General features: G+C 42.2%; 1 protein-coding gene across 2 annotated transcripts in view; it reads right to left on the bottom strand.

Moving 5' to 3' along the window:
- EXT2 (exostosin glycosyltransferase 2) overlaps positions 1-11751 on the bottom strand; it is a 119103-nt gene extending 107352 nt beyond the window's left edge. The window contains exons 1-3 of one of the 2 annotated variants that reach the window (XM_015569508.1): positions 11157-11751; positions 9916-10005; positions 3878-3994 (exon numbers count right to left, since the gene is read on the bottom strand). In XM_015569508.1, the coding sequence (XP_015424994.1) occupies positions 3878-3994; positions 9916-10005; positions 11157-11692 (743 nt within the window). In that variant the 5' untranslated portion in view covers positions 11693-11751. The remainder of the gene's footprint in view (positions 1-3877; positions 3995-9915; positions 10006-11156) is intronic. The other variant, XM_006772243.2, reaches the window with a different exon arrangement.
- Positions 11752-15667: the final 3916 nt, after the last annotated feature.

Raw genomic sequence — 15667 nt, 5'->3', positions numbered from 1 at the left:
CCCGTTTTGTTTTTTTACTTCAAAATAAGATATGTGCAGTGTGCATAGGAATTTGTTCATAGTTTTTTTTTAAACTATAGTTCGGCCCTCCTATGGTCTGAGGGACAGTGAACTAAAAAAGGGGCTAAGCCCCCGGCATGGTGGCTCAGTTGCTTAGTGTCATCCTGTATACCAAAAAAAAAAAAGGTTGTGGGTTCAATCCCCAGTTGGAGCACATAAGGAAGGTCACAGATCAATGTTTCTCTCTCACATCAATGTTTCTCTCTCTCACCCCCTCTCTCCCTTCCTCTCTCTCTAACATCAATTAAAAACATATCCTCAGGTGAGGATTAAAAAAATCATTTTTAAAAAAGAACTGTGCCCAAACTGTTTGTACAAGTGATATGGCTTAGACTGAGCATCTGCTTTCCTTCTGGGAGTCTGGAAGTTTGGCACATGCCAGGCAGTGAATGCCCATGTGATTAGCTCTCAATAAAAAGCTGGGGCACTGAGTTTCTAAGGCGTTTCCCTGTGGGCCATATTTCACACATGTTGTCACAACTTGTGCTGGGGAAGTAAGCAGTCCTGTGTGGCATCACTGGGAGGGGACCCTGGCATGCCTGCACTTGGTTTCCCTGGACTTCACCACAGGCGCCTTTTCCCTTTGCTGACTATGTTTTGTATCCTTCCGCAAAAAATCATAGCGAGAGCTCAACTACATGCTAACTCCTGAGTCCTTCTGACAAATCACTGAAATTCAAGCTGGTATTGGGCACCCTGACACACACCCCTCAGTGATGACAGTATAACATGGCTCCATATATTGGAGGGGGACAAATCAACCCTCTTCCCCTGTTGAGAACCAGCAGCCTTTCCATACTTGGTCCAAATGGCCTCCACTAAAGGTTTGAGTTGAGCTGAAGTGAACTGAACTGACTAAAACAATTTCCAGAACTTCAGGAAAAATAAAGCAAAGGGTTAAAAAAAACTTTCAGAAATCACACAACTGACTTAAATTTCAGTAAATGCTCACAGAAGCTGCAAGCAGAGGAGTGAATTTTTTTCAAGCTCAACTGACTTTTCTCTACCTATTATAGTTATTCATGTCTAGTGCTACATAAATATACCAAATTAAGATATCAGTGGATGACAGAAACTGTACCACCCCAAAGAGTACAAGCTGTACTAACACAAAATATCCTTTTCATTTTATGGAAATCCAGCCTTGAAACAAAACATGAACTATCATTTTTTCCAGTCTACAAATTCTCCATAAAATTATTTTTTAATTTTCACCTCATGATGATCCAAAAAAATTAGGACAGGCATATTTTGCTCATATTTAACGATGAATACTGCTAAGTATTTTTCAATGTTCAAGTTTGTATTCAGTGGACTAAAAGTTTTCTAAACTTTGCTGAGTGAAGATTTTCATAATAAAATGTGGGGAGGGATATGAATTGTGCATCTCTACAAGATAAAGATCCTATATAATAAACGCCTAATATGCTAAGTGTCTGGTCAGCTGGTTGGCCTTTCAACCAATCAAAGTGTAATATGCTAATCATATGCTAATACCTCTCAACTGCTCGCTATGATGTGCACTGACCACCAGGGGGCAGACAGTTGACCAGTCAACCAGTTGCTATGATGTGCACTGACCACCAGGGAGCAGATGCTCCAACCAGTAGGTAAGCCTGCTGCTGGGGTCCAGCCGATCGGGCCCGAGGGAGCCCTCCCGCAGTCCCTCCCCAGCTGGCTAACCTCCTGCGTCCCTCCCTGGTCTCAATCGTGGCCCAATTGCCCTCTCACTACCCGGGACTCCTCGGGGGATGTCAGAGAGCCAGTTTCGGCACGATTCCGCAGACCTGGCCGAGGGACCCCACTGGTGCATGAATTCGGGCACTGGGACTCTAGTAATAATATAATATGCTATATAAAGGGAAGCTTCCTATTGTTAAAAAAGCAGTATGGAGAAGGACAGCATCACCCGTATGTACAGGAGGCAAACAATAGATGTTTCTCTCTCACATCGATGTCTCTCTCTCTCTCTCCTTCCCTTCTTTTCTCTCTAAAATTAATAAACATATCCTCAGGTGAGGATAAAAAAATCAAGGAACTGTGAATAGCTACCAAAAAGAAATCTTGAAAAACAAACACAAAAATAGAGGACTCACGTTTACCAATTTCAAAACTTACTACAAAATTACAGTAATCATGAGAGTAGGGTAGTGCCATAAGGAAAGACATAGACCAATGGAACAGAACTGAGAGTCCAGAAATAAACCCACACATCTATGGCCGGCTAATTTTCAACAATGGTGCCAAGATCATTCAATGGGAAAAGAATAGTCTTTTCAACAAGTGTTGCTAAGACAACTGGATATCCACAAGTAAAAGAATGAAGTTGGACCCTTACCTCACACTATATGAAAAATTAACTCAAAATGGATCAAAAACCAAAATGTAAAAGATAAAACTACAAAATTCTTAGAAGAAAACATAAGTGTACATCTTTATGACCTTGAATTAGGCAATGGTTTTTTAGCTATGACACCAAAAGCACAAGTAACCAAAGGAAAAATAAATTGGGAGTTCACTAAAATTAGAAACTTTTGTGTGTCAAAAGACACTATCAAGAAAGTGAAAAGACAACCTACAGAATTAGAGAAAAGATTTGCAAGTCATATCTGATAAGGATCTAAACTATATAAAAAGTTCTCATAACAATAAAAACAAAATCCAACTTAAAAATGGCAAATGATTTAAATAGATATTTCTCTAAAGAGGTCAATAAATGATCAATAAGAACATGAAAAGATACTCAACATTATTAATCATTAGACCTAAGCAAATCAAAACCACAATAAGATACTACTGCACATCCACTTTGATGGCTAGAATAAAAAAGAAAGACATAACAAGCATTGGCAGGGATATGGAGAAACTGGAGCCCTCATACATTGCTGGTGCAGCCATTCTGGAATACAATCCGGCAGATCCTCAAAAAAGTTAAACATAGAGTAACCACATGACTCAGCAATTCCACACCAAGATATACATCCAAGAGCATTAAAAACATATGTTTACACAAAAACCTGGATACGGATGTTGACAGCAGCATTACTTAAAACTGCAAAAAGTGGAAACAACTGAAATGTCTGTCAAGTGATGAAGGAATAAACAAAATGTGGTATATCCATCGATATGATGAAATATTATTCAGCCAAGAAAGGAATGAAGTATTGACTCCATGCTACAAGATGACTAAACCTTGAAAACATTATGTTAAGTGATAAAAGACACAAAAGGTCACATATTGTATAACGACATTAAATGAAATGTCCAGAATGGGCAAATCCATAGAGACCGAAAGCAGATTAGCGGTTGTTGCTGGGGGCAGAGGGTGTGAAGTTTAGGGGCAGGGATAGAGAGTGACAGCTAGTAGGTATTGGGTTTATTCTTGTATCAAATCCAAGCAATAAACACCTAATGTTTACACAGTGTTATATGTCAATTATATCTCAATTTTTAAAAACTCACTGAATGGTACATGTTAAAATTTTATGGTATATAAATTATATCTCAATTAAAAAAACAAAAGTCAATTATGGGAGCCCACGAACAGAAAAATAATCAGAAAGTTTATCTAAGCAACACATTCATGAAAGATCCAGTCTCTCTTTGCACTTCCCTATGGGTAGAGTAAAAGATGGTTTGATCTCATCTGAACTTTTTTATACATTGTCTAAAGAATAAAATGTCAAGTAACTTCCATAATTTGGTCCCAGACCACATGGCAGAGCACACATACTGAGGAGAGAAATGTCTTCACTTTGGAAGGCTTCTAAGCGGAAGCTCTGAGAACGCACAGCTGGCTGTGCTGAGTGCACCTTACCCTGGTCCTTTCTCTGGAAGGTCCACCTCAGCTGACAGTGGACTATAGACAGGAATGCTGACATCGTAGCCTTGCCTGTAAGTCCATGTAGAAAAGCCACCACCAGCCAACAGAGCCCTGAAAGCAAAAAATTTTGTCAAACAATAAGAAGGTCTTCATGCTAATAAGCTTCGTAGAAAGGGACAGAAGTACAGTAAGTCTTCACTTAACATTGTGGATAGGTTCTGTGCCTTTAAGCAAAACAACATAGAACGAAATCAATTTTACCAGAGGCTAATTGATATAAACAAGAGTTAAATTCCTACTGCATCTCATGAATGCTTTAAGGAAACGAAGTTGAATGAAATGACATTATTCAAGGAGCTGCTATAATTGAGTCAACAACAGCTAATGTTAACTTAGTCATTTTTCCATAAAGACATGGTGCTAAGTGTTTTACATTACATCTCCTGGACATCAGCTGCATTCCATCCCTGAGTTACCAGCTTTCCTGCAAGGTCCTAGTAGTCTTTCCTTACTTTCCATTTTTAAAAATAGATGACAGGCCAGAAGACACCCTCTGCTATCTTATTCAGCTCCCATCACCTCTCCCAAAAGTCATATCCTGGTGTTAAACACATTTACAATAACAGGAATAACAACAGTTCTGAAAGGAAGACTGGCTGGGACAGTCACTTACCTACTCATTGGCCAGAATCTCGGGAGACAATGGCACCGAAAGCAGTGGTGACAGCAAAGCATCACATCTCACTGCATATGCCCCAGCTTCTCTCCAATCCTGCCCCAAACAGTTCTTTCCACTGTTATCCCAGAGCTACATGTGAATCATGTAGCCTCTCTCAGCAATCAACTTCCATTCTAGTTAATCTTCTTAAGCCAATTCCCTGTACAGTAAGCAGAATCCAGACCTGGACCTTCAGTGCTTCTCTTGCAGTCCACATGCACTAGTTTTTATTCTCAATCAGAAAGCTGGGAACACACTGTTTTAATTGGATCCAGCAAGTAGTAAAATGACACTTCATCAGAGAAAGGAAGCAGGTGTATATCACACCAACTTTTACTGTTACTCTGTCTTTGGAGTTCCAAAGCCATCAAAATCACTTACTGGAGCAGAGCATTGCCAGTTCCTTGCACTGCAGTCTAGGCCTAACTGTCTGAACTGAGAAACCACATTTTTTGCAATATTGATTGCTACCAATCCCCTCCCTGTGTGATGACAGTGTGCATTTCCTTCTAACATGACCAGTTAAAGTTCAAAGATTTTCAAACCAACCCTGGAAATCCCAGTCTGTTTGTTTAAGCTTTCTGAAACCAAGAACTGGTTAGTGAGGTAATGTGCAGGCTAAAAATCTCTCCAGCTGCCAGTCTACTCTGTAAAACTTAATGACTATCCTTAGTATCAACATACGGTCTTATTCTTTCTGATTAGCATTCAGCAGTGAACACATCCAACATGAATTTGGCAGGTTCCATGACCATGATGGCAAGCAGGCTGTATGGGCCCCCATGACCTCTGTGCAGAGGAGCAAACACAGAGCCAATATACAGGCAGTGGGCAGTTTAGGTAAGCCAGGGTAGTGAGTGATTAGATAATTACACCCACAGCTCCAGAAGAGAGGGGTGTGTGTATGTGGTGAGAAAAGCACCACCAACTTCTACTGTTATTCTGTCCCTGGGGCCCCAAACTTCACCCTGTTCCAGTTTATGCACTGATAGTAAAAAAGCATGCAATCCAAAGCATGTCTTAACGTCACAAATCATACACATGCAATCTCCATTTGTGATCTTGAAAACAGCCACAACTGCCATTAGGCACCCAGACCTCACACCAACCCTGTCACTGACAAGACTTCAATTTTAAGTCACTGCATCTTCTTCTGCCAACGTTTCCATAACATTGCAAAGGAGAAAATAATTGTAAGCACCCCTTGCTTTAAAAAACACATGTTTTACATTGACTGAAAAGTGAGCTTCTGAGAAGCACATTCTGTTTTCCCATTATGCATCCCAAAATCAGAGCTCAGTTCCAAAGCTGCAAGAAAGTGGGCAGAAAACTCACAGCTAAAAAATTATTAATATGATGATCAGACTCATGCCAGGCTAAGTGTTAGATCACTCAAATGTCCCCTGGCATTTTTAGCACTTTCCAGGACTTCCTGACTCTAGGTCATCTCCTCTGTCACTGAACCCTCCCCATGGTCCCTAGTCCAGATCTTTCCTCGGATGTTCTCATAGTTCTCCTCCTCCTATCTGGGCGTTCACAGTGCCTAAACAGTTGGTCTGCAAGTCTTTCCTTGGCTTTCTTTTAACCCACCCATGCAACCAGGCCTGCAAATTCCTCAAATATAAAGCTTCAGGTTTAAAAAAAAAAAAGCTGACCACTTCTATTGGTCATACAGAGTAGGGAAAAAGTACGTTTACAGTTGTGAGTATGCAAATCAGTTTATTTGTTCTTGTATTATTACTAACAATTATATTATTTTTCATGTGAACAACTGTAAACCTGCTTTTGTCCCACCCTGTATTTATTTACTGAATCAAACAAACATTAAAAAAAAACCATAAATTTGAGCAATGGCTAAATATTTAATAACATTAAAGAATTACTATTGCCCGGCCAGCATGGCTCAGTGGTTGAGTGTTGACCTATGAACCAGGAGGTCATGGTTTGGTTCCTGTCAGGGCACATGCCCGGGTTTTGGGCTCAATCCCCAGTGGGGAGTGTGTAGGAGGCAGTGATTCTCTCTCACCATTGATGTTTCTATCTCTTTCTCCTCTCTCTTCTCTGAAATCAATAAAAATATTTTTTAAAATTTACTATTCATTTTTAGGTATAATAGTACTATAGTTAGGTTTCTCGAAAAGCTATTATGCAGATTCAAATAAAAATATTTACAGAATTAAAAAAAAATATTTACAGACTAGAGGCCTGGTGCATGAAAATTTGTGCACTCAGGGGAGGGGAGGTCCCTCAGCCCGGCCTGCACCCTCTGCAATCCGGGAGCCCTTGGGGGGTGTCTAACCGGGAGCGGGCCAAAGCCATAAGTCGGACATCCTTAGCACTGCTACAGACACAGGAGAGGCTCCCGCCACCACCGCTGCACTCACCAGCCATGATTCCAGCTTCTGGCTGAGCAACGCTCCCCGTGGGAGCACACTGACCACCAGGGGGCAGCTCCTGCATTGAGCTCTGCCCCCTGGTGGTCAGTGTGCATCACGTTCAGCCGTTTGGTCGATTTGCATATTAGCCTTTATTATATAGGATGTAATGACATAACATCTGGGGTTTGCCTCTAGATAATCTGGGTCAGAGTACAGATGAATGGAGACTGGCCTCGAGTTGATGATTACTGAAGCTGGATGGGTACGTGGTATTCACTGTACCAGCATTTCTTCTTCTATATAGGTTTGAAAATCTCAACAAGTTTAAATTAACAAATATACACCCAAGGTAGAAATTTGTGAGAGATATGTCCAAAGAAAGAATAAAAATGCAAGGAAGTAATATTATACAGCATATCTGAGAAAACAAAGATAAGTAAAGTTAGGCATTGAAGAAGTATAATATGCTCCCAATTAAATTAATATATATGTGTAGCCCAGTTGCTCAGTGGTTAGAGTGTCAGCCCAAGGAATGACGGGTCTCAGGTTCGATTCCCAGTGAAGGGCACATATCTCAACTGCAGGCTCGATCCCCGGCCCCCGTCAGGGTGTGCGTGAGAAACAACCAGTCGATGTGTCTCTCTCACATCGATGTTTCTCTCTCTCTCTCTCCCCACTTCCTACCACCCTTCCACTCTCTCTAAAAAAATAAATCAATAAAGAAAACATCCTTGGGTGAGGATTTTAAGAAAAAAAGTTATATAGCTTGTGTATAAACCCATAGAAAAATAGTATTTGAGAACAGTGATTATCTTTCAGTAAGGGGGTGAAAATAAAGAGGGTTTGAAAGCATAGTTTTAAATTTTATTCTTTATACACTTGCATATGGTTCCAACCTTGCACAAAGAAAGTATATGTGTACCATGTGTATGATTTTTGAACATTGAAAGAAAAATAAAAACATATTTGAGCAGCATAAAAGATACTCGCTGAGCAGACATTTCCTTCAGACCCGGTCCTTGCATTTCCCCAAGTAAAATAATTATTAAGTAATCACATCAAAAAAGGAAAGTAGTCACATCGATGACTTTAGATCTTAAACACAATCTAATCCAGCCCGTCTAGTTTCTAATTTCCGAATAATCTGATATGCAGCTCCTGCTGCAACCATTCTATATCCCTGGTTCTTGCCTCCTCTGAATCCAGAAATAAGGACAAAGGATAAGAAAAATTAACAAACAAATCCTCTATTCCTTACCCCAACCAGGGGACCACCTAAGTTTCAAATGAATTTCCCACATTTAAAGATAGAGGACTATATGTTGATTCATTACTTGCTAAGGATTGCTTCTAATCACTTACAAAAATACATGCAAGGGAAAACAATTTAACCTTCCTGATCCTTAACACCTAAGAAATAGCAAGAACTTAAACTTTCTCCTCACTACTTGACACTTTCCTGCAGAGAAATAAAACCTTATTTAACATGTGTACTTGATAAAAATAAAATCCTTCTCCCAAGCAGTTACATATACCAAAATGTCAGCAAAAAGCGAAATGTCTCAAACAGAAATAAGCCCTTCTCAAAATAAACCCAAGAACAGCAGGTGAAGACATTGCATTCCTAACAGCTCTTTTCCTTCCCTTCTCTATTCACTAAAGTATTTCCCTTTCCCAGAACAACCAAATCCATAAAACAGTAGTCCACTCAGGAACACTGGGGCTGAGAGCCAAATCAGGGATTACGTTGGGTTAGCTGGTTTCTATAGGATTTGTGTAGCGTGACTGCCCTCTATTGTCCAAAATGGTTTCCACAGCAAACTTGAGGAGTGGTCCTTGTGTATTCCTCCTAGTGATAACTGTATTTCCAGATAGAAACACAACACTGACTCTAGATAATACTTAAAGCAAAGAGGGCTCAGATTTAATCATCTGGGGGAAAGTAGTACTCAGTGTAGATTTTCATAAATGTAAACACTGGCCTCTAACAAATTGAGAACACAGCTGGCCTTGAGCTGTTCACTCATCTTTTTCAGTAACAGTGATTTTAAGAGTTAAACATCAACTATAATAAAACTGGCTATAAATGAGTTCATGCATAAATTTATAACAATCCTATACCTCAAGTATTGCCCAGGACTCTTATCTTGGACCCAAGCTTTCTGTTCTCCTTAAAGCCTTGAACCCGGTACCAGGAGAGGAGCCTTAAGTGGCACTTCAGTCCTGAGCTTCACACGATGCCTCCAGCCATAGTGGCCAGTCCATGTATAAAAGGGCTGATAAACATAGTAAGTGAACTCAAAATCATAATCACATAATCATAGGGAGGGAGGGAAGAGGGGGGAACAGGAGGAAGAGAGAAACAAAAAGGAAGAAAGGCAAGAACCCCATTAGCTGAAACAACAGAGACAAAATGATAACAAGAGTGGTCTCCTTTCCCAGCATTATAGATTAAGGGCATCACTTACACCAAGCATGTCAAACTCAAAGGCTAACACGGGCCAATAAATGAGGCATGCAGCCCGCAGGCCACGAGTTTGACATGCTTGACTTACACACATCCACGCCTCTTCCCTCAGTAAGCTGTGGCTCTACTTTTGGCAAATGCTCACAAATTCAGAGCTGACACAAGCCAATCATGAACCTGGCCTTAGGGAGGTGAGGGTCATGCACTCAGAAGAGCATAACCCAGATTAAGGGAAAAAATATAATATTTTAAGATGTTATGCTAGAACATAAACTGTCATTGGTTCTCCACAAGGGATTTAAGCAGGTCTTAACAATTCTATGTCTTGAGGTGGGAAATACCTAGGGCAACTTTTTAACACTCCATTCTGATTACAAAAGGCTTACAAATATGATTCCACATGAACAAAAGGGTCTTGTACTTACTTACTCCTCAGAAACCCGTCAGTTACAACCCCAAATGCACCTACCTGTCTCTGGGGACATCCAGAGCTGTGTTATAGTCTGGGGGACCTCCAGGCAACATGTTGAACAGCAGATGGTTTGTACCTCGATCCCACCTATGAAGAAATTAAACATGTAAGAGAATTAGCATGTCGATGATGAAGAAATAAAAACAAGAGTCAGTTATAAGATGACAAGTGGCAAGTATCCCCAACCTGAAGCAAGCCACTTCACAGGCAGCAAAGTGAGCGTCTAGCAATCCCAGCAGCACGTCGGGCATTAGCTGGAGCCTCGAAAGCAAAAAATGGGTGGATGTGTACTCCAAGCTTGTCCACCACAGAACTGCTTATGATAATGAAAACTCTCTAAATGTGTACCATTTGATTAAAGAAACAAAAATAAGTATAAAAAGCTAGTTAAAAACATTATGGAACATGTGCAAAATGGAATGCTATACAGCCCTTAAAAGTATATAGTAATAGAATATGACATTATTTGAAAATATACTCATGATTATTTACGGGGCAAGAGTAGCAAGAGAGTATGTATTGTGTGATCCCATTCTTGACAAAAAGATGTATATATGTGTGTGTTATTTTTTCTTTATCCTCACCAGAGGTTATGTTTTACTGATTTTAGAGAGAGAAGAGGAAGAGCAACATTGATGTGAGAGAAACATCATTTGGTTGCCTCCCATACATGCCCTGACGGGAGATCGAACCCACAACCTTTTGGTGTACAGAACGATGCTCCCACCAACTGAGCCACCCAGCCAGAGCTATGTATATATTTTTATACAAAAATATATATTCATGCATATGCGTAACTTTTAGACAAAAACTACTGTAAAGTAACATCAAAACATGAATAATGATTATTTCTTAGAAACGGGATTATGGAATGAGTCTTATACTCTTCTTTTTGTTTATCTGTATTTTCAGACCTTTTACAGTAATCATGTACTTGTGAGTAATAAAGGGAAAGGGAAAGTATTTAAATTTAAAAGAAACGGTACAGGAAGATGAGCCATCCTCAGTTTTTAAACACTAAGAAGTTGTGAGCCATAGCAGCAGCCCCAAAGGCAGACTGCTGCTTTTCACTGGGAGAAGCCAGCTGCTCACAGAACTGGCCTCATGCTTCATGCCAGTCGCCCACTACATCCCCTCCCATGAGAAAAAGAGACAGCAGCTGGGAGCCAGCTCAAGTGCCTCTCCTTCCCTTTAGTTCCCTGAAGGACTTGGCTCCAGGCTGCACAAGTGCTAGATACCTCGAGAGCTGGGCCAGTGCTTGCGCTGTCTCCTTAATGCGGAGCGTGTTCTGGTTCAGCACATCGATGGACGGAACGAACAGGCAGGCCCGGGTGATGTCGTCGGTATAGTAGTCACTGTCTGAGATAGCCGTGAGCAGCTCATTATACTCCCGGGAGATGGTGTTGCTGACTGGGACGCCAGAGTCATCCACGTACTTTTTCAGAGAGTAGATAAACACCTTGATTTTGTTTTTTGGGTTGAAGCCACAGCGGTAGACATCAAAACACGTGTGCATTCTGCAACTGAGGTCACCCCGCTCAGGGATGGGGCTGTCGGCCGGCAGCCTGACCACGGGCACATCTCGGACACTGCGCTTCTCTACGCTCCAGTCGTTGGAGGATTCGATGGAATGGGGCCAGAACTGAAACACGCCAGTGGCAATGAGGCCCAGGAGGACAATGGAGAAGAGGGTGATGTAGTAGATTCGGTGCTTGATCTTCATCCTTGGGATGAGGGCAGGACCCCGGATATTGTACTTGACCGACGCACACATAATGACACAGACAGCCTCTTCCTCACGCTCCTGGTTACCAGGTGGAAAGGGGAGAAAAATGAAGTATTTAGGCAAATGACAATAAAAAGGACTGTTTAGCTTTCCATATATCTATTTCTTTCCCTTAAGTGGCTTGATGAAATAATGAAAAGGAATTTTGACCCTTCTTTGTCTAGATGAATATATGCTATGTAATATCTTTAATATTTAATACTACATATACTACTTAATATAAATATTGATATATAATGTTAAAATGCAACTATAGCCTATAAATATTTATTCACCAAAAGCAGAAGCTGGCCTAGGAAGCGGGGCGCTGACTAGAAAGAGAAATCCAAAGTGGACTAGCTAAAGACTGTCGTTTTGTTTTGTTTTTAAACACTGCCCACCATAAACTGATGCTTCATCTGGACACACTGATCTCGGTTATTCTAAAATCAGTTTTCATTCATTTATTCATCCTGCCCTCTACTGAGCAACTAGCATGCACTGTGAGGAAACAAAGAAGAAAGCAGAGACTCCACCTTAGAGGAACTTAGGTTCTAGTAAGGGAGATAAGTCCAACAAAACTGTAACAAAATGCCAAATACAGAAATACTACTAGAAAAGTATCAAGAAAGTAACAAGGGTATTAGAGAAGAAAAGATTAATCTTTAATCTTTAATAAAATATAAGTTGATGGCAGCTGACACATTTAGATGGAAGCAAGGAATGGAGAAAGGAATGGGGAGGGAGAGTGATGCCAACACTTCCCATCAGTGCATGTGCACGCCACTTTTCCAACCAAAAGGTTCAACCCATTTCCCCTCCCATTGAACCTGGCTAGTCCCGTGACCTGCTTTGACTGACAGAACGTGTCAGCAGTGAGTCCCCGCCATAAGAGAACCTCCAGTTGCTGCGTTGTCCTCTTGGAGCCCAGCTGCCAGCTGTGAGGAAGCAGAGCTCCCAGGGGGGGCCACCTGAGGAAGACCCCGATGCAGACTATGTGAAGCAGACACACACCATCTCACCAAGCGCTACACAGACTGCAGGATCCTGAGCAAACAATGACTGAGGTTGTTTTTATGCCACTAAGTCCTGGGTTGGTTTATTACTCGGCCATCGGTAAATGAAACAGCCAATAAGCACACTGACTGATACAAAGAAAATTCACAGTCCTCCACTGAAAACGCAGAGTTCCCCTGTAGACCGCAACTTAAGATACTTATCAAACAAACCTATATGTACAAGTAAACCTGTGAAATATTTACAACACAGCAGAGAATATCCATCCAAATATCTCCATCCCAGGTCTCACGCCTGACTTTAGCAGAAGCAGCCTGTGCAAGCTGTGCATTCAGCTTCCTTTGCAGTTCTGCCACAATGATGATTAACTTTTGGGTCTGATTTCAACACAGCCTGCCTGCCAGCTGCAAAAGATGCTGCCCTACAGCCTTCTGTCTCTCACAGGGTGTCCTAAGTTGATATCTGGCTGACCTGAAATTGATCTTACCTCAAGGCCTCTAAGGGAAATAAAAAAGAGTCAGTCAATTCTCCTATTCTTATCATTACCGTTTCCCGCATACTGGTACAGTGCCAGAGCTACTGTACTAGCCAGTGCTTTCCCTTCTACCTGAACCTCACCCCCATCCACCACTGGTGAGTCTTACAACTGTGATGGTAGAGAGCACCAGGGCTTGTGAACATCTCATTATCAGCAAAGGGGTCCTTGTTGCCATCTGAGGATGAGCGATTGCAGTTTCACCAACTATTCTCAGAGCCTTCTTTCTAGAGCCATTTCTAGTACCAACTGTCTTAGTTTATGTTCTGCCAAACTAAGAAGTGACTTGTGTGCAAGTAGCTCACAGAAGTAATAGAAAAAGCCAGAGTAGAGTCAGGAAAGAACAGAAAGCCATTAGGGTGCGTTGTAGAGCTGGTTACCATACTAAGCTGGATAAATGGGGCTCAGTCCTGCTAGGGTCCCTCTGGAAACTGCACCCTCGAACTATCCCTCTGAAGGATAGGGAGCTATGACATTCACCCACTGAGGCCCATCCCCTACGGATTGAGGGCTATTCCCGGAAACGTACACTCACATTTCTAAAGGTCTGCCTACACAGGCCAAGCAAGCTCCCAAAAGTCTGTGCCAACAAGCTGAGAGATGTGGCAAGGACTTGGGGTAGAATGAAAACTCAGTAAGAGAGATAAGGTTAAAAGCCTCAAATGAAAAAGAGAAGGATGAGACATGAAAAAAACAGCCCATAAGCGGTTAGCGATAGAAAACCTTCTCTGGGAGTATCCACATACCTGTGACATACTTCACTGCAGCACTTGCTACATTACATTAATTAGTTAAGTAATGGCAAGTCTGTCCCCTCTACTGGCCGTGGTTTCCTTGTAGTCAGGGTTTTTCATTTCTGCCCAGTATTCTCAGCATCTAATACCATGTCCAGAGTACATTTCATATAACCACAGAGGCTGCTGAAGGAAGGAGTGTCTCTACCCTTCCCAGGTCCATCAGTGCACACACTATTTAGGGCCCACGTTTTGAGTTATTATATGGTGATGAATGATTCTTTTCTTTCTTATTAGAGTTTCCAAAGGGGAAAAAATGGCTAGGTACCTAACTTTCCGTGTCCACCCTGTCCTCTTCAGGGAAGCTCATTGTTAGGAGAGAGGACAGACCAAAAGGAATCTCGTACTAATGCATGTCTGTCCCATGCAATACCATAACCTGAATCAAAACGGGAATTTCACAACAAAGCCCTACAAACTTTACCCTCCTTGAGACACATCAAACCTGTCCCTGCAAAACTCTGGAACTGTCTGGCTGGCTGTCAAGCACTGAGTCACTGGAAAAATCTGTTAGCCCCATTCTACCGTCCGGATGAGATGCATTTTCTGTTCCTGGAATTATTGATTCCTAAAATTTGCCTGACTAACCTTTCCTTGGTGTTGTAGGCTACAACCAATCCACTTGGCCCAATGCTCTGAGTCACAATCTCCTCCCTTCACCTTTTTAGAAAAGCACTCAGAGCTGAACTCCCAGGGCCACCGGGACAGAACTGAACCAACTGTGCCTGAAAACAAAGAAACCCAACAGCAGTGAAAGCAGAAATAGCCGCAACTCACGGCCATACCCGATCGAGTTCTTCATAATAAAGTTATGTTGTGATTAACCAGCCCTAAAAATGGTTTCCAATTTAAAAAAAACCCACAAACAAACCTGTGTGCCTTTGTGAGTGGGATTATAGAATGATCAAGTCAATGCATACAATTAAGTAACTAATAACTAAACTTTACTGAGAATGTACTACATGCCAAGATCTGTTTTAAGCACTCTGAGTTAACATAGGTAATCTTCCTCACAGCGCCATGTGACAGGCTATTATGATCCCCAGTTCACAGACAGGGCAAGGCTAAGTGAACCCCAAGGGCACCCCACTAGAAAACGCCGGGGCCAGATTTGGGGGGTGCAGACTGGCGCTGGAGCCTGGGTCTTCACGTGGGAAGCTGCCTCCCCTGCCCCCCTCTGAGAGCCTGGGTTGGATAACCCCTTTTCACTCCTGCATGAGCACAGCCAGCACAGCCTGACCGCAGAAAATCTATCCATTCACACCGGCATAAGCAACCAGGGGGCTCAAATCAGCGGAAGTGAGAAACGACGGAAACGATATCAGATATTCCATGACCGTGAGCAGCCTTCGAGCTCTGAGATTGACAAACCAAGCCCAGTTCAAGTCCTTGGAGCACTCCACTGACCTAGGATTAAAGTGGACCCGAGCAATTATTTGAGTCTCAGTACGTAGATCCAGTTCCCACCGCCGGTAGGAGAACTCCTAATGCCTCTCCGCTTCCAGGGGACGCCCAGAGCCCGGGCCCCGGGGCCCCTCCCCACCTGGTCCTCCTCCCGACAGGGGTGGGGCACGGGGCGCCGAGTGCTGCCCGCGGCATCCTGCACTGTCCTGGATGCCACGGGCCCCGCACAGCCCG

Source organism: Myotis davidii, unplaced genomic scaffold (assembly GCF_000327345.1).
Source record: "Myotis davidii unplaced genomic scaffold, ASM32734v1 scaffold265, whole genome shotgun sequence".
Taxonomy (NCBI): domain Eukaryota; kingdom Metazoa; phylum Chordata; class Mammalia; order Chiroptera; family Vespertilionidae; genus Myotis; species Myotis davidii.
The sequence above is the reverse complement of the archived record's forward strand: the minus strand, read 5'-3'. Positions and strand labels throughout refer to the sequence as shown.